Raw genomic sequence first — 19,533 nt, forward strand, 5'->3', positions numbered from 1 at the left:
GTCACTTCGGAATTTTCCAAGAAAAGAATAAGACCGGAATTTGATCTCAGGCCGGTGCAGCCTAAGTGCAATAATTGGCAACGAACTATTTAAAGTGCATACTTTCAGGCCAAATATTAATATATGGGTAAAACGCTTCAGGCGCTGTTACAAAATAAAACTGCGCTTTAATATATGAAGATACAAATTGTTGTTTTAATATGTCTCGAAGCGAAAGATGTAATTAATATATACATATATGCCGAAACTCGCACATGATACTAGGTTTCATCTGTTACAACTTCATCGTATTTAAGCATCTTCTGAATTATCTTATTATTAATAACCTCCTTTACATTGTTGGACCACAAAAAATCATAATGGTTCCAATCTACGAATGGAATGCGGTATAGTTGGGCGCATGGTAGGAGTGAAGCCAGATACTTCACATCCCCAACGGCAGACATATAGTCATTTTCGCTGTAGTACATATCCACACAGCTCTTAATGTATTGGACGTTGTAAGATGGAGGCGTTGGTTGATGGTAAATGATTTCGTTTAGCTCCCGTCCATGATCATACTGTCGAAAGTCGCCAGACCTGTAAAGCTGCAGGTAGTGGATTACTTGGGTGGAAGATGCCCCTGCTGGGTGTGTTTCACAAACGTCCGGCAGCAGAGTCTACTTGGTGTCAAGACTATTTTATAAGTTACGATCAGTTAGGATCCAGAGGGCCACTAACCTGGTTCAAATGCCGTGTTCCCCACCCGCCGATAAAGCCCAGAAGCCCAGAGCACAGAAAATTGAACATTGAGCTTCTTGCGCAGATGTGCCCACATATTAGTTTCTGTAAATTAGTAATAGGCAGTAGCTCCATACCGCCTAATAACCAGCTTAGAAAGGAAGGCGATCCAAGTAAAATGCCACCCAACTTGGACAGAATAAAAGAGTGGTAACGCATGTAAGCTATAGGCGCCAATAAGTGAACGGAACGCAACTTTTCGTTGTACAAAGGCAGAGAAGACATAAGAACGAAAAATGTCGTGGTGCCCTGCGAGTGTGCAACGAAATGCAAAGAGCTGGACTGACTCTCCTCCAGCGCATAGTCCAGCATGGCGGCGAGGTCATAGACACCTATCTCGTGCCAGCTGAATCGCCAGAATTCGGACCTGTCCGGATGGATATGCTTGTGCTGCCGTGAATATGCGTTTCCACGTGCATTGCCAAGCCAAACATCGTAGCCGGCGTCAGCGAGCATGTAGGCCAGAGACGTCTCCGGTCCGTTGATAATCCAGTCGTCGGAAGCACTCAGGATGCCATGTTGCAAAAAGACTACAGCGCTTTGACCCGCTCGGTTCAGATGACTTCGGTTTGGAGACGATGGGATGCGGTAAATAGTAAGGATGTAGTCATCATATGTGATTACTGTATGCTCTTCTACCGGGTAATTGTGTTTGGAAATCGACATTGCCTGTTAATAGATTTGAAAAAGTTGATGGACATTAAATGAAATAAGTTTCAGCTGTAAGCCGAAGCTAATTAATTATATAATATGTAATTAATTATATTAATTATGTGTATATTAAAAACAAAAGATAACACTATTGTTGCGTTCATTCATTAACAGAAACCCGTTATTCAGCTACAGAGAGTGCAAAGTGGAAATTTCAAAAGACTTGGGCTTAAGAGGGGGCGTGGGCAAAATGTTTGTTTGTATTTGTCGATTTGTTTGTGTAAAAGTGGGTGTGATAACATCAAACTTGTGATGTCTCAGGAATAGGAATGGCAAATATTATTATATAGTTCCTACTTAATTATAGTTCCTGATGACGTTTATAAGGACAGATAAGCAAATGGATCGACTCGGTTAGTAATTCTGCTTAAGAATATATAAATTAAACCATTTGTATTATTAAATGGTTATTTTATTAGAGCCAACTGCTCTGAATTCTGGTCTGTTACGAACTGAAGACAAATCAAATTTATTTAGGCCGCCAAGTCTTCGGTTGGAGGCAGCGGACTCAGCAGAGCGCTTGGTCAGCGCCTCGTGCCGTCTGGAGTTTCCTGCCTTCAATGGTCACCCAGCGCGCACATACCAGCCTCGCATTACGCTGAACCTTGCACATCGCTTTCGTTAAAGCGAAATGCGTTACTGGGCTGGCTCAGCGTCGTCGATGTCCGTTCTTGGATGGCATTTCGGCGGGTCGTTGCACCCCTCTGACTTGCTCGTGTTAACTCCTCCATGTCTTAAGATGAAGTCGTCCCCGGATTCAATGGTGCTTTCAGACGGTAGATGAGAAAGACGATGACCAGGGTTATTGAGGCTGTGGAGGAGACAGAGCAAAAGATCCAGGTGTTGCCTGATGGCAGTCTGGATTGAAGGTGGTTGATGTGCTGCAGATTTTTAACGCTCATTCCGTGAATTGATGACAGACTAAGGCGCTCTAGATGTCTCAGAACGTTTACTTGAGCCATGGCTGTAACTGCGGCCTTCTTCTTTGATGTTCCGAAATTGTTGACGTAAAGGGTGCCGTTTATTTTAATTTTTTCGGTATATGATACCAGGTAAGTTCCTGATATTATCCGGCTTATTCCCTTTTCGTCGGTGATATTTATCGTTACATCGTTGGTGATGAGCATTCCCTCGTCGATCATGGTGACTGGGTCCAAGTGCCCAGGCTGGGTGTTGCAATGGGCGACCATGCCAGAGATGAGTTGTTGTGCGCAGGTTGGCGCTTTCGATCTCCTATTTTCATGCTGTACCGGGAATATTCTTATTTTTCTACAAGTTAACAAAGGCTTCGGATATTACAATAGGCCTCGATTTTAAAAAGTTTTTATGCTGGCTACCTCTAAAATATCTGACACGCTAACGTTTGTGGGATGCTTACTTTCAATCCTTCCTTTACGTCAACGTCATTCAAGATTATTGGACTTATTACGTTTAATTTGGAAAGGGTGATTGCAAGTATTAAATTTTCAAGTTCTTGAATTACTCGTACAAATGTTCTGTGTCTAAGTTGTCTGATTTTAGAATAGAATTCATGGATGAGGTCAGTGTGTTTAATTGCAATTGTATTTAACAAACGTCAGCAAAGTACAAAAAGGTGATAATATAAAAGAATTTATAAAAAATATAAAATTAAATTGGCCACCCTCTTACCGAAGTTTGTCCTTATGGACCACTCTCCCCTTAATAAGCACTGTCGTGCCCAGATCAGCCTCAATGACCTCTTCTGAGCAGAGTGGCGTTAATTTGGTACCCAGGCGTCTGTTGGTTTTTAACCAGACTTTTTCGCCTACTTGGTACTGCTTATTGCTTTTGTGTGCATTTGAGTACGTAAGTGTTTTCCCTTGAGCCTCTTTGATTTTGTCCCTTATTGTGCCCGCAAGATCTGGTAGAATAGCGTGAACTATTTCGTGAGGCTTTTTATTTGTAACCGAATGGACAGTTCTGTTATATTCTATTGTTGCAAATAGAATAAGGTCGGTCGCATCAGTTATATTTTGGTCTATCTTGATGCACCGTGCGATTTCCGCTAGGGTGCTATGAAATCTCTCAACTTGGCCATTAGATATGCTGTGCAACGGGGGCGCATTTGAGACCTGTACACCATACCTATTTTCTAGGATGGTTCGTATGGTTTGTGAATTGATAGACCTTTCATTGTCGCAGTAAACTGTTTTTATTTTAGGGAACAGATTTTTTAGTTGTAGTATCGGAGTTTTGATATCTACGATTGCTCTTGAATTGATTGATATGACTATAGCGAATTTTGAAAACTTGTCGATACAAGTTAGAAAATGCTTTTGATCAGTTGAAAATATATCTATGTGGATAATTTCCCCAGTATAACCGGGAATTGGTGTTTCCGCTATGGTTTGTTGTACTGGGTGACGATTGTATTTTGCTTTGGAACACGTTCTGCAATTTGCGGTGATTTCTGCCGCTAGCTGTCCCATTTTGGGAAAAAAGTAGTCACGAAGGACCTGTTTTACGTTTTCCTGTCCTGCTCTATGGGCTCTATTGTGTTCCGTGGTCATAATTTCCCTTAACTAATTTCCGTACTGTTTGTTATATCGATGACCAAGCTCTTACAATGTCTAAATGTCGTTGTTCACACTATAAACTAATGCGTACACTTAATGAGTTCAATTCGGGTGTTTGAATCTAACTGACTCGCTACTGCGAGGGCATCGCCTTTTATTCATTCTTACATAGGTTCTTATCATCTAATTATATAATGAAGCGCTTGTAAGACACTGCAGTCTGCGTTGGTCAATGCAGCTGAGGTTTATCTTAATTCTATGTTTGAAGCCTATGACCGCGCTAGTCACCTCCCGCGTGATCATATCTCTTGACACTTCGGCAATAGACCACTGCAATCATACTTATCTGTAGTTGCCACTTATGCTGTCCCGTGACATGTTTATTGCAGCCCTTAAATAGAACATATTTATAGTTTGTCTACTTATCATCTCTAAACACATGTTTAGACAGTCGTCGAGGGAAAAGCGACGATTAAATCGTGCTGAATGAAGGCGAGTATAGGTAGCTCGCTGTGGATTGAGGACATTTATTTTTACTAAATCTTTTAGTGAGAGAAGCAATGTTGTGCGATCTATAAATCGCACAATGTGACGCGTTTTTGATTTAAAAAGGATGATTGACTTTATATACGGTAAATTCGCCTGTTCGATCACTATTTGCTTCCTAAAACAGTTTACAGGTTTTTCTGTTGACTCTACAGTGTAGGTCAACGACTCCTCGCTGTGGATAGTAGCGATGTCGGAGTGTGTCTCATTATCTAAAGCATTTACGTTTACGCGACAAGGCGTCGGCTTCGTGGTTTTCTTTTCCCGGCTTGTAGAACACTTGTGCGTTATGTTCATCAACAAACGCTTTCCACCTTTGAGCCTGGGATTCGGATTTTTATCCGACATTGAACCGGTCAGTGAAGGTCGGTTCATGGTCGGTGAAGATGTTTAACTTCTTTACGCCATATAAATAGTTTCTGAGATTTTGAAGTACTACTATTGCTAGTAGTTCTCGTTCATTTGTTGCCATTGAAATCTCGGTTCCGTGTAACGTGCTAAAAATCATGGTGATCGGACGACCTTTCTGTGAAAGAACAGCCCCTAGGCCGCTTCCAGAGGCGTCAGTGGTCAAGTCAAATGGCTGAGTGAAATCTGGGTATGCCAACATGACATCCTCAGACTCTAGGATGTTTCTTAGTTTTTCGAATGATTTTCGATGCTCGTTGGTCAGTTCCAGTTTGACTTTCTTTGAGTGGTTCGCACCAATTTTTCCGTTGTCACCTTTTAGAATATTCGTCAGAGGTCTTGCGATGCTAGCAAACCCCTTTATGAAACATCTATAATAACTGGCCAATCCCAGAAATGACCTGAGACTGAACAATGTGGATGGAGGTTGCAATTCTTTTATAGCCTTAACCTTTTCTGGTGAAGTTTTAATTCCCCCTCGGGACACTATGAATCCCAAATATTCCACGTTCTCTTTAAAGAACTTAGGTTTTTCTACAGACACTCTCATGCCTCCATCGCACAACGTTTTTAGAACCGTGTTTATATCGTTGACATGATTCTCCATTGTTTGGGAGAAAATGATTACGTCATCGACGTAGACATAGCAAGTTTTACCGATGTGTTCTCTCAGAACATCATCTATGGCCCGTTGGAAAATACTAGGGGCATTTTTTAAACCAAAGGGAAGTCTGCAGAATTCATACTTCCCGTTGTTGACCGAAAAAGCTGTCTTTTCTCGATCGCGCTCCGCGAGCTCAATTTGATGTAAGCCCGACTTTAGATCAAGAGTCGTGAAGTACTGAGCTTTTCCAATGTTCGACAGTATGGTCGATATGGATGGTATAGGATACTTGTCGTCAAGTGTTTTCTGATTCAGTTTCCTGAAGTTAATAACGAGTCGTTTCTTCCTATGACCTTCTTCGTCAAAACCTTTCTTATCAACAACCCAAATTGGGTTATTGTAAGGCGACCGGGATGGCCTTATAATTCCGTCTGCTAGAAGTTGTTTAACGTCCGTATTGCCGAAATCGGCTACACCCATCGGATATGGGTAAAGTTTTGAATGTACGGTTTCCCCGTCAGTGCGGATCGTGGCGACCGTATTTATATTAAAGGGCATGGACTCGTTTGGGTCCGCAAAGGCTTTTGATCTGTTTTTTATCATCTTTTTGCCTAAAAAATTACATGATTCGGAATCGGACGTGTTATCTGCCTCGATTTCCGCTGCTTCGTAGGATGACTTTACCCTATACTCCTGGTCATTTGACTGCTCTTGAGTCGTATGGCTCAACCGTTGACGACTGCGAGCTGTCTGTTCGCTCCTGAATTTAGAACGTGATGTGGGGTCGCCGTCCATTGGTTCAGGACCTAGGTTTTGCGTACAGTCTTTCCGAGGATTATTTGGTTCATTGTTCTGTTGCGTTTGGCCTTTATGTCCTTGGTTCTTAGAAAATTGAGGGCCCTTAGCTTGAATACTAGTGCCCGGTGCATTATAGTTTTGTTTTCTCTGGAAAGCACCCTGGGAGTTGTTGTGATTATTACCTTGTGGGGTGTTATGAAAACGGTTACCCTGGCGACGATTCTCCGAATTGAACGATTTTTCTTCTAACTTCTTATTAAAGCTTGCAACGAACCAGGCTCGTTCATTGCAAGACTCTGCCCGTTGAGCCACGGCTAATGCTGATGGCAAATCTTTGGGCGCAGCTGAGAGAACTACGTGTCGGACTGATTTTTTTAACCCGGTCACACAAGCGTTCTTCGCGTCCTGCCGTGATCTATTATTTAAGATAGCGGCAGTACCTGTGTCATAAGACAACAAAGTTTTACTAATAATAGTAACCACGATGGGAGTTTGTTCTGCATATGCGCAGTCCATTCTAGCTATTATAGCATCGAAATTAAGTACTGTATTATGTGACGTAAGCATTACTCCCGAGGGGCCTATTACCTTGTTACGTATGATTCCTACGGCCTAATAGGTTCTAGAACTACCCAAGTATGGTTTGTAGATTTCGTAGGCGTTGACTGCTGCGGTTCGCCATGCGACATACTCATCTTGTTTGCGGTCAAAAGTTGGTATGGACTTCACCAAGTTTAGTGGTTCATTACAAGGGATAGCTGCGTTGTGAGGTATTTGCTCGAATACTACTACGGGTCCACCCTCATTTATTCTCTGCCTATTTTCAACCTCTTTAAGCTTTTCTGAGAATATTCTTCATTGGTGCTCTAGTGTGCCATTTACGGCCGCTTCCATGAGTCTAATTACATCTTTATTACTAATGGTACCTGAGGTTTCCTGTGTTGGTATTGAATCTTGTTGAAGGTCCTGGTGTTGATTTTGAAATTCTAGATCGTTAACCATTTTTACTTTGTCTGTAAAGCCGTCTTATTTTTTAAAATTTTTAATTTTTTAATTCTATATCTTTGTCGGTCTCAGTACCGTCAATGTATCCCCCTTGTAGTTTATTATTTCTTATGTCTTTATAGCTCTGTATTAAGCCCTCGTCACTGTCGTTGTTTTCGTTACTGTTTCTATACATCGGACAATGATACGTTTGCGATTTTTTTACTTTAAATTTGTATGAGAAAGAACTACTTTTTAGGAAAGTTTTAGGAAAGTTAATTTTCCTTCTTCACTGTTTTTAAACAATTTGTAAATGGCAATCACTATACTTGAACTTTTAATTGCAATCAATCTTTTTTTATTTGTTTTATTGCGTTATTTATTATGTGTATTCTTTTTAAAAAATGACACACATGTTTGGTTGACGTTAAAAGAGGTAAATTGAAAATAAAGATCTCACTTACATGTTATATTGGTATATTAAAATGCAGTAAAAATAATGATGCAATAAATAATGCAATAAAAATTATATGAATCTGTGCACGACTTTGTGGAAATTTGAGCTTACGAAAAAACACGCATTAACCTTTTACTCAGATTCAGAATTACTCTGAAAATCAAATACTACAACAACTCGGAGACACCACAACGGAATGGTAAGACTTTTACAAATTTTCAAATTTAACTCTGATCTCTAGCTGATCGATAAAGACATTTACACTGTTGAAAAAACTATAGAAAGTTTCATTGGACTTCGGTTTCCGATTTATCGCCAATAAGGTTCGTTGACTTTTCCATAATAAAAAACTATTTCGCTTCTACAAAGAATACAGAAGTTCTTTCTAACGTTTAATGTGTTAGCGCTTTAACTCTATAAATGAAATATACTATCGACACACCTGACCGAATACTTGATTTCATCCGTTTCAAATACAAACGACCTTGCCGGGCCTTGATAAAGGATCAGTAGTTGTACTTCGATGTAAAACCGCTATTAAGCTTAACTAGATTCCTATTTTGAATCTGTTAGCCGGTAGAGGGTAGCCGAGAATTATCAATTTCTAAAGGTGAAATTCCTAACGGCCGTTCGCGGCCTGTCTTTTCAAAAGCTATTGAGTCAATAGAAAAATTTGTATTTACCTAGATGGCTTTATGTACGTATGCACGTATGTATGGTGTATTCGAAGGGACCAGAGATAAAACGATGTTTGATAAATTAATTATTCTCAATAAGTTTACATCATAGACTAAATGTAGGGAAACTCTAAAACTAAATTTTTGATTGTAATCCCGATTGACAAGAAATGTCCTTATTCTGCAGACATCATTTAACATCGTCTACCTGTACGTGTAAGTACACCCGAATGTTTTATTACTAAAAAATGTAAAAAGGAGCGGGTATTGTAACAAATGTATTCCCAACATTTCACAAATAGCTAAACCTTAATCTGATATGACAAAACTAGATGACTGCTCTCTACAATCTTAATATTCTGATCACCCAAAAGCCAATCATGAAACAGCATCAACAGCAGGAGACTGAGCTGCATAGTGGCCGTTGTATTAGAGAAATCCCCACACGATGATCAATGGCTCCCCGTATACAAGACTTCCGAGGCCGAAAGAAAGTTCAAAAGTTACGACCTTGCAATTCTTGCTGTATTGTATGAAGCATTAAAGAAATTTCGAGTCTACCTACTTGGTTTGCGCTTCAAACTCAACAAAGACTGTATTTCTCTGGCTAAAACTATCCAACAGAAGAATTTGTGCACCCGCATTGCGCGTTGAACCTTTGATCTGAATTTACGTCGGTGGAGTTCGTGCTATATTGTAGTAACGAAGTCATTAAACATCACCTTATCCGTCCAAGTGCCCAGTCTAAGATGTTTAGCTCTACAATAGTTTCAGTCCTTGATTCAGAGTTTTTACTACGATCGCAATCAACTTAGAATACAAGCAAAGAATCATACTCTCTTACGACGGTGAAAAAAGAGTTAGTAGAACCGCGCCGACAAACGACGCTCTCGGCAAAAAACCCTTAACAATACTCCAATCTAAAGCATTAGGAATCGTAATATAATATAAATTAAACTTACCTAAAAGGCTAATCACAACTCATTTCCACACTACGATCGAGAAATCATCAGCCGAGTTCAATTAAATTTAAAGAGAACTATCATTATATCATTATAAAACCATTTGGCTATAATGAAATGATAACATAATTTTGTTTGCTTAACAATTTATTACACCGTTTAAGATTTTCATAAGACTATGCAATGAAATTTCTGTTCTGATAGAAATTATTACACTTTGCTTTTTTACTCTCTTAGAAAATTCATATAAACTTTATTTTTTTGTTTTTTTTTTTTTTAATAATTCGATCTAACATTGTATAACGGCGATGTTCCTTGCCATGTGGTTTTAAGCAACCAAATTTCAATAATTCCATTTGCTTCTCGAAAGATTTAAGTACACTCAAAAACCTGCCGATCCATCTCGAATCACTTATCAATTCGCATAATTCGAGCTTTTACTTTTGGGAAAAAAAGAAACGAAAGATACACAACATTGTATGTTTTTGGAGATCACTAAACAAAAATATTCGGAGTTACATCCATTAAAATTCAATGACTGCATCTGCTTATTGTTCTAGTATTTCAGCTCCTTCTGAAGTTATTACTTTTGATTTAAAAATTTAAAAAAACAAATAAAATCTCGAGCTAAATGACCGAAAGCTGAACAGCATGTGAAAGACATTTAGAATGCTGAAGTGCGTTTTCACAAATAAAACTAGCGTAAAGAGGCTGCAAATAAAGCAACCTATATATTTGTTGAGTTGATATTTCAAAGTGAATTTTATTTCTTTAAGGTGGCTTAGGTAGCTAACAACAAATTCAGATATTATAATCTTTTATCTAACTAGACCAACGCAGTGTCCATATGTTCCGCAGACATGGGAAAGTCCAGGAATTTTTCACTGCACGACATTCCTTATCTTCCGGAAATGCTATACAACCGCTTGTATCTTTATTTATAACATTCACTTTTAATATCTTGTAGCACATTTTTCTTTTAAAAGCAACGATATAGTGGACTGTATTATTTCTTTTGTATCTTTATTATACCCGTTATACTAGACTCGTTGAAAAAAATGTAACAGGTGGAAGGAAGTGTTTCCGACCGTCTGTCCGTTCATATGAATGTCGAGATCTCAGGAATAGCTACAATGTTGAGATTAGGCATGCAGTTTCCAGAGACATAGGCGCAGTGCAAGTTTGTTTCTAAATGTTGCCACGTTCACACTTTTGACAAATGTTTTGCATTTTTTTCGATTTTTAAATAGTCTATAGATTTGCCAAAAACTTTTTGCCACGCCCACTCGCCATTCTGTTACCCCCACACATTTGAAAAATGTTTAATTTTTAGCTAAGGAACGAGTATCTGATAGTTTGGGCATTCGACTATAGCATTCTCTTGTGTTTTGTCGTAAATACTAATATTTATAGTACTGGCAACAGACCTGAGAAGCTTATTGCTTGCACATATAAGTTATTACCATTATATTACCATTAAAATTATTAAGCAATAATTCAACCAGCATGTCCGGAAATATGATGGAAATCTAAATCTTTCAATTGGTAATTATGCTCTTTCATGTATTTAATTTCATTATTCAATCGTTCAAGTTCCTCGGTATGATTTAATATTGATATTAATATTAAGTAGATAAATAAACCCCTGGCTGTAAACAGCATATACCTCCTTAGGTTCCGCACCTGAGCGTTTTCGTTGAATTAATAGATTCTCAGAAAGACTTTGCTGAATTGTTGAAATTTCCTTTCTGAGCTGAATTTGTCTAACAAATTTGTATATTAGCGTACCGTGATTAATTTCAATCGATAGGCATATAATATCTGCTTAAACTTTTTCGCCTTCTTCGATAAAGGAGTGCAGTTCTTTCGTAAGCATACATTTTATCGGTTCCTTAGAAACATCATTTTCTTTAAGAACTTCTGCCATGTTGTCAATTCTCCTGAAATTTGCGGTAACATCTTTTGTTAAGAAGAAATAACTTTGTTCTTTTTCATAAATAAGTAGTTTGTATTTGATATTTGTTTTTGAATAAGTTTATCAACGTTGTTCTGGATATCCAATAAATTCTTATTTTTTTCTTCTAATTGCTCTCCGCCATATTCAACCATTATACCAAATAAAAAATATTGTACCCATAAATTCGAACGGAACACGCTTGCTTCTGGATCAAGACTTCATCATAAACAATTATCTGTTTTCTTTAAGTTTCGATAACTGACCTTGCCTATTATCTAAAACTATATTACATTGCCCTTCAAAGCTTTGAAGCCTTTCGCAAACCTTTCTCATCTCCCTTATAAGCGCATTACCTTTCGTTATCATTTTAAAATATGGATCCATTTTATAATAGATCAACAAATTCCAAGAAGTTTTAACACTATCCACATCTCCTTAAGGATCTAAATATATTGCTATTTATCTTGTCTATATAATATCTTGGTGTTACATACTTAGGTAATGCGCTAGGAAACTGGCAGCTCAAAACAAACAAAAACATTGCCATGATAATTCCGTTCTTGGATATTCCCGATTTCGCTCTACTTCGTCTTTTTGGCTTAAGGTCAGCCTGAATTTTTTCAAACGAGTTTTTTCTTCCAAGGGACAAATTTAAGCAATGGATCTTGTGATAAGATATGGACTTTTTCCATCTTTCCGCAGCTGCGCTGCAATCGCAAAATGTTCTTGAATTGCTTAAAAAAATTATACCCGTTACTTGTAGAGTAAAAGGGTATATTAGTATATAAACACGACCATATAAAGTATATAAATTCATTGAAGTATATATTGATCAGGATCAATATCCGAGTCGAACTGGCCATGTCCGTCCTGAAATACAAAAGCTAGAATGAGATTAACAATGCAGCTTCCGAAGACATAAATGCAGCGCAATTTTGTTTTCAAATGTTGCCATGCTTACTCTAACGATCACAAACCGCATACAAATTTCACGCCCACACTTTAGAAAAATGTTTTAAAATTTTTTCATTTTTTTTTTATATTTCTATAAGTTTGCTAAAAAACTTTTTGGCACACCCACTCCAACGTCCGCAAGCCGCCCAAATTTGTCACGTTTAAAAAAAGTTGTGATATTTTAAATTTTTTTTATATATTTTGTAAATTTCTATAGATTTGCCAAATAAATTTTTGCCACGTCCACTCTAACGCCCACAAACCTCCTAAAACTGTCACGCCCACACTTTTAAAATGGATAGTCGGGGAACTCCACTATAGTATTCTATCTTGTTTTATTCTTACATTTATCTGCAATATCTACTAGAACTCAGGTAGCCAAATATGGTGCAGATGCATTCCGTAAGTGACGGATTATACGCGTTACTCGTTGGCTAAATGCAAAGACACTAGAAATTATTCTAAACAAAAATCTTTGGTCGGATATTAAAAACGCAGTTGTAGCTTCTAAGCCTTATAATAAGGAACCCATTTGGGCTGTAATTAAGGAGTCCTGGAGCAAAATATCCCTAAAACTGTGCCAGGACCTGGTTGACTTCATATCAAAACGTTGCATAGCTGTTATTGCTAATAAGGGATACACTACAAAATATTAAATTAGTGGGACTGGAGTAAATTTAATACGCAAACATTTGTTATTACTGAATTTGTTACTATTTAGTTTAAGATTTAAAATTTAGACATTTTTCACGAAGTGGTGATATTTTATTTTTCGCACTCATAACATTTACGTATTCTAGATTCGTTGAAAAGTATATAACAAGCAGAAGGATATAATGTATCACCATATAATGTATATATATTTTTGATCAGGATCAATAGCCGAGTCGAACTGGCCATGTCCGTCTGTCTACCCATCAGTATGAACATCTAGATCTCAGGAACCATAAAATCTAGAGAGTTGAGACTAGGCATGCATATTCCAGAGACATATACACAGCGCACGCTTGTTAAATTATGTTGGCACTCCATCTCTAACGACCACAAACCGCTCAAAACTGTAACACGCAAACTTTTGGATGTTTTGATATGTTTTCAGTTCTGTACTTCTCTTGTATGTTTTTATCGGTATGCCAAAAATTTGATTGTCACGTCCACTCTAACGCCCACAAACCGACCAAAACTACCAGGCCTACAACTTTGAAAAATGTTTTAATATTTTGTTCAGTTTTTTATTAATCAAAACAACTTTTTGCCACGCCCACTCTAACGAACAACGCCCCCCAAAACTGTCACGCTCCAACTTTTGAAACATCCTTATCAATCTATCAAAATGTCTCAATCTATCAAAATGTAATCTATCGTGTAATATGTAAAATTCTTTAAAAAATGTGAAAATTTCTGTATCTGATAGTCGGGGAACTCGACTTAGGCGTTCTCTGATTTATTATATGTTTTTACTTGCTTATTTGATTCCAAATTTAAATTTGGCATATCCAATCGCCAATTCAATGTGCTCACACAAAAATTTTCGTTTACTCTCATACAGCTTGGTTAAAAATTCCCAAGTGGCTTCATAATTTTCTCCAGAGCAAAGCAAAAAATGTATAACTACAGTTTTGAAGTCGCTTCTAAATATTTACTCTACTCTTGAAGCGTTATCAATCGTTTTTTTGTGACATACCATATCCCTTAAATACACATTTTCTTAGGGTTTGAATTAGGGACGGTGTGCTCTACGGAAGAGGATGATGAGATATAAGAACTTGATTGTACAAGTTTTTATTCGCAAAAGTTTTGTCTATATAATGATAAGCTTGTTTTGTAATTTGTATGTGTACAAAAATGAAAGTAATTTAATTTAAATTAAAGTAAAGGGCATTCGCCTCCATTGCGATATCGGATTTGTTAAGAGGTGATTGAAAGTATGCATTCACGGAGAAACAACAGTTAGCATTCATACTATTTCAACGAAATAGTTTTTAATTTGTTCAAAACCAGACAGAAATCCACACAGACGTCCAAGTTCGGGCTTGGCGCAGCCTTATTGCAGCAGGACACTAAAGACAGTTCTTTTCATCCAGTCCAATTCATGAGTCGCAAGACATTACCGTTTTAGGAGAAATACGATTCGTACGAGCTAAAGGTCTTGGCTTTTATAGTCAAGTGGCATATTTGCGTTTTAGGCATTAAGTTCACTATTGTAATCGACTGTAACGCGTTAAAAATAACTATGAACAAAAAGGAAGTTCCTCTTCGGGTAGCTCGTTGGACTTTGTATTTGCAGGAAACAGGCTGACGCTCTGAGCCAAGCCTCGTGTTACAATTTGTCAGAATCATTAACCCATGGCTTAAAGGATGCTCAGATCAAAGACGAATATACACAAGCAGCTCGAAGCCTATTGGAAGGGGACCAGGACTACCAGGACTTCTACATCCAAAACGACGTTCTTTTCAAAGACATCGCGAAATTTTAGTTGTACCTTCGGCTATGGAAAATTTGATAATTTAAATAGCCCACAATCAAGGACATTTCTCTGCCAGGAAGACACTGGATCTCATCGAAACAACATCTTAATCGTATTTTTTTCTCTACCCAACTCGTTGGACCGGTGTCGATAAAGTATTAATCTGTCTCGAGAAGATAGAAACACTGCTTTGACATCTTTGGCGTTTATGTTTTATTGGGAGTTAAACAACATCCAGCATTTGCTCATAGGGACAGGTTACCACGCGGAAACGTTCAAGTCGAAAGGATTCAAAAGATCTTCATACCGACAGGATTATTAAAGCACTTGATGTAGGAGCTTGCAGTAAAGAGCTGGACGAAGAAAGAGAAAAGTATCGGAAGTCAGCCCAAGAGCACATCAAAGAGATACAGGACGAAAATAAGAATGCGTTTGATTTAAATAGGAAAAACGATCGTGTCTTCCAACTACCCAACAACCCAATACAGAATCGGACTAACACTTAAAGGAAAGTTCTTAGTATGATGGTTTCACATTTTATTGGAAAATAGTAAAATAGTTCGTCTTCGATTAAATAATAACACTTTTATTGCGAATTTTATTTAAATTATGTTTCTTTACTATTCGGAAGCAGAAGAGGTTCTAAAACCCTTCGATAATAAAATATTGAATAAATTAATGTCTTATGGGTCGCAGCTGCACTGACCGCAGAAGTTGACATAGGTCGGACTGCATATATATATTATAAATTCCAATGCTCACTGATACATAGCGTGACAGCGTGAGCGGGAGACAATTTGTATATGCTTGCATCGCTTGTGTGCTTTGATCATGGGAATTTGCTGACACTTGCACTTCACATACATTTGACTTTACGGCGTGGGCGGAAGATCGTATTTCGCGAGCCAGTTTTTATTGTTTACATAAATTCACTGTAAATAAATATTGCAGTTGATACAGTGACAGTACATTAGAACTTCATAAGATAATTTATGCTGAGAATCATGGGCAGCGGTACGAAGTAGAACGCATACGTGATACAGAGGGTCCATTTAGAGCATCTAACATTGCTGAGTATATGAAGCCCTTTTGCAGGTTTAATCGAGGCTTTCTTCGCGGCAAACTCGAGGTGGTTTAAGCTATAGGGTCTGGGTCCTTCGCCATTTACAATGCAAACCAAAATACTCGATTTTTGGTAGACCGCCGATTCGTGTGCTACTTCTCACACTACTAGTAGTAGTAGTTATGTAGAAAATTTATCTTATTTATGTCTTATTTTATTTCAAAGAGAAATAAACAAGTAAAGAAAACAAGTGATTATGAAGATCTTTGTAAGCCGATAAATACACTTAATGTTTAAACTTATCCTAATAAAATATTGTATGCGACATTAATAAATTCCTACAAAAATAATAAATAAAAAGGGAAAAAATAAAGTGTAAGAATATTGATAAGATAAATACATAAGATAGAAACTAAATATCGTAAAGACAGATAATAAAATAAATAAAAACATAATAATAACCAATAAATTAACTTGAAAACAACAACAAAAACATCAGCTCTTTTGGAGGTGTTTTGAAGGCAGTGTACGATCATTCTTGGAGGAAGTATAAATACCGGAGCAAACACTTACCAGTAAGCTTGAATTAGAAAAAACCTTGAAGAAAAAACTCTATATTTAAGATTAATATCATTCAGTATAGAATCCCTTATTGAGAAATTACCTACACACATTTATTTAAAAATAAATAACCACAACATACCAGATAAACCTTTTACAAGCGAAAGGCATGTATGAGCAAATAAATAATACAGGTACACCTACCCAAGAACAAAATATCTCTGATAAGCCACAAAAGTCTGTTCATCACAATGCTCATCACACTAAAAACAACATAAAAAGATATCCAACACCTTGTCTACATAATAACTCACCAGTGTCATAGTCAGCCCCTCAAATAACAAAAAGCAAAAGGGAAATAACAATAAGAAAACGAAATAGATAAACGGATTTCTCATATACACAAAAGGCACGCGCCCTCTTTCGCAGAGTCACTTGCGTTTTCAGTTTTGTGAGGAGCAGACGCGATTCTTATTAAGTGTCAGTTTGGAAGAAAATCGTAAGTAAATTATTTTAAATTAAATTAAATAAAAATTTTAATTATTTTCGAATTTAATTCATTCATTAAATTCAGGTAAATTGTTTGAATATATTTTTTATTTTAAGCGACTTAAACATGTAGTTCAATTTTCCAACGAAACTGAAATGAAGCTGGCACAACAAGACGCACGTTTTATATAATATAATATATTTTGTCAATTCCTATAAGGTTCCCAAAAAACTTTTTGCCACGCCCACTCCAACGCCCAAAAACCTCCCAGAACAGTCACGCCCACACTCTTAAAAAAATGTAATTTATTTTTCATTTAATTATTTTTTCCGCAATTTCTACCGATATTCCAGAAAATGTGGAAATTTCTCGTTCGAACTTCCACTATCTGAGTAACGGGTATCTGAGAGTCGGGGAACTCGATTATAGCATTCTCTCTTGTTTTAGTTGAGTTTAGTAGTTACTTGGGTTTGGCTGCCAAGGACGAGATCTTAGAGAACATGGTAGACGCTTTTTCTGGACAGTAAATCTAGCGAAAATTACTTTAAAACATTTTAGAAAACAATAATTGTAAGTTATGAGCAAAAATAAGTAAAATAAATAAATATAAACAGTTCCTTACTTACTTACCTAAGTTCACTTTCCTGGTGCTCCCTTGATTTTGACTGGACTTTTAGGGATTACATTTAAAGCAACAAAATTTCGAACTAAACATTTATAATTCTAATAGAATGCTTGGGGTTCTTTTTTTTTTTATATTCATTAATCTGTAAAATATAAAATACCTCAAGAGGACTACAAGTTTAAGAACTAAAAATCTAAGAGTGGAAAAAAAACGCTTTTTAAAAAAGAGAGAAATAACTATTTAAAGATGTAAGGCATTTTTGTAACCTAATAAACTGGCAAGTCATTGGTTTGTGAAAATCGTAGAGCAAGCAACTAATTTATTTAGGATGATAAGATAAAGCTTAGTTGTAGAATGTTAACTTAAGAATTGAAAAATTTTATTTCTATAAAATCAAACCAAAACTGAAAAACATTAAGCATGTGTCCCACAAATTTTCTATACCTAAATCCACAGCAGTTTAAAATCTTACCGTAACTTTGTGGCCATCTACCAAACCGATTTTTCTATTCAGTAGCAACAGCACCAAAATAAGCAGCACGGCAGAGCCGCGGGTCGGGTTGTTATTCACCATTTGATTACACGTCAAAATATACATTTAAACACTGAAACTCTTCGCGCCGTTCTGCAGTCAATTGTTGCCAATCAGTTACGTTTAACTACAGCGAACTGCCAAATTTAATTTCCCGTTTGGCTTCCTTGTTGATATTATGCCGCAAAGTTAAAATTGGTCAGTTATCATTATCATTACATTATGTTATCATTAGATTATAGTGATAGCGGCAGCTTTGTATAAGTCCGTCCATTCTAGTTGCATTTATTTTTTATGGACAATTGCTCTTAATCTTTTAACGTTGATAACCTAACATTCTTTCCGTCAGCAGCGTCAAAGAAAATAAGTATTATAAAATAGTACTCTACTTCTTTTAACACAGAACAACGAAACAATGAATCTTACACGACAAAGAAGCGTGGTAGAATTCGTGGTGCATTCGTATATATTGCTCTACTATAATGAATTTAGTTGTACTCTTTTGTGTATGTTAACGAAAATAAAGTTTGCCGATTGCTCATATTTTTAAAACCGTGCATTTCGGGTACAAGCCAAAACCATTATATTAACAATTATATTTTAATTTTACAATGAAAGTATATACAATTGTAAATATTAATATACGTTTTCGAACATACGTTACACATACATGTAAAAAAAAAAAAAAAACAATAAATATTTATTGGATATATTTTCTCTTAAGTGTGGACTTTTGTTTTCTTACATAGCTTGACAATATATTTTTAATTGCCATAGTAAAAGCGGAATGTAAATTTTGAGCAAACGGTACTTACGAAAAGAAAATAACGAAAACGATAGACGCAGACAAAAACGTGTTTCCTTTTCCATTGAATTTGTATTTTCTACATTAACAGCATTAAGCAGTCCTAATAAAGTTATATTTTATCTATATATTGCAGATTGCATGCTTCAGCAATCTTGAAGTTAGATAAAATAAAATATTTATTAAGACGGGACTATATTATATTCCTTGGAAACATTCCCTTTCCTTTAGTTAGAATACAAAGTATGTATTAGAAACGAAAGAATTGTAATATAAATATTCTGGAATACTTGGAAAACATCCAGAAGCCTTTCACGGAATTTATCCGGAAGCCTTTCACGGAGTGCTTACAGATGCTTTGCACATGAAGGTTTACAGAGTGATTGCTCAAGAAGTATGAAAGAGAGGGTCACGCCCGCGAAAATGGAGGAGTAACTTGTGGAAAACTTTCCACTTGAAAAATAAATAAAATGTTCCGAAATAATTCCACTTCCAACTTGGTACTTACAAGTATGTGTGTGTATGTATGTATTAACAATAAATCATATAAATCATATTCATACAATCAAACTCAAAATAAATCATTATATTCATTTATTTGTATGAATCTTATT

General features: G+C 36.6%; 1 protein-coding gene across 1 annotated transcript; it reads right to left on the reverse strand.

Annotated features, from left to right (window-relative positions):
• Positions 1 to 280: 280 nt before the first annotated feature.
• Positions 281 to 18,257, reverse strand: LOC6548321 (lipase 3). The gene is made up of 3 exons (XM_026982878.1): positions 18,055 to 18,257; positions 721 to 1,449; positions 281 to 579 (listed from the first exon to the last, which is right to left on the reverse strand). Exons 1-3 carry the CDS (start codon positions 18,178 to 18,180, stop codon positions 556 to 558), a joined length of 879 nt encoding a protein of 292 aa, XP_026838679.1. The 5' UTR covers positions 18,181 to 18,257; the 3' UTR covers positions 281 to 555.
• Between the last annotated feature and the right edge of the window lie 1,276 nt (positions 18,258 to 19,533).

The sequence above is a fragment of the Drosophila erecta genome, unplaced genomic scaffold (assembly GCF_003286155.1).
Source record: "Drosophila erecta strain 14021-0224.00,06,07 unplaced genomic scaffold, DereRS2 tig00000246-arrow-arrow-pilon, whole genome shotgun sequence".
NCBI classification, from domain to species: domain Eukaryota; kingdom Metazoa; phylum Arthropoda; class Insecta; order Diptera; family Drosophilidae; genus Drosophila; species Drosophila erecta.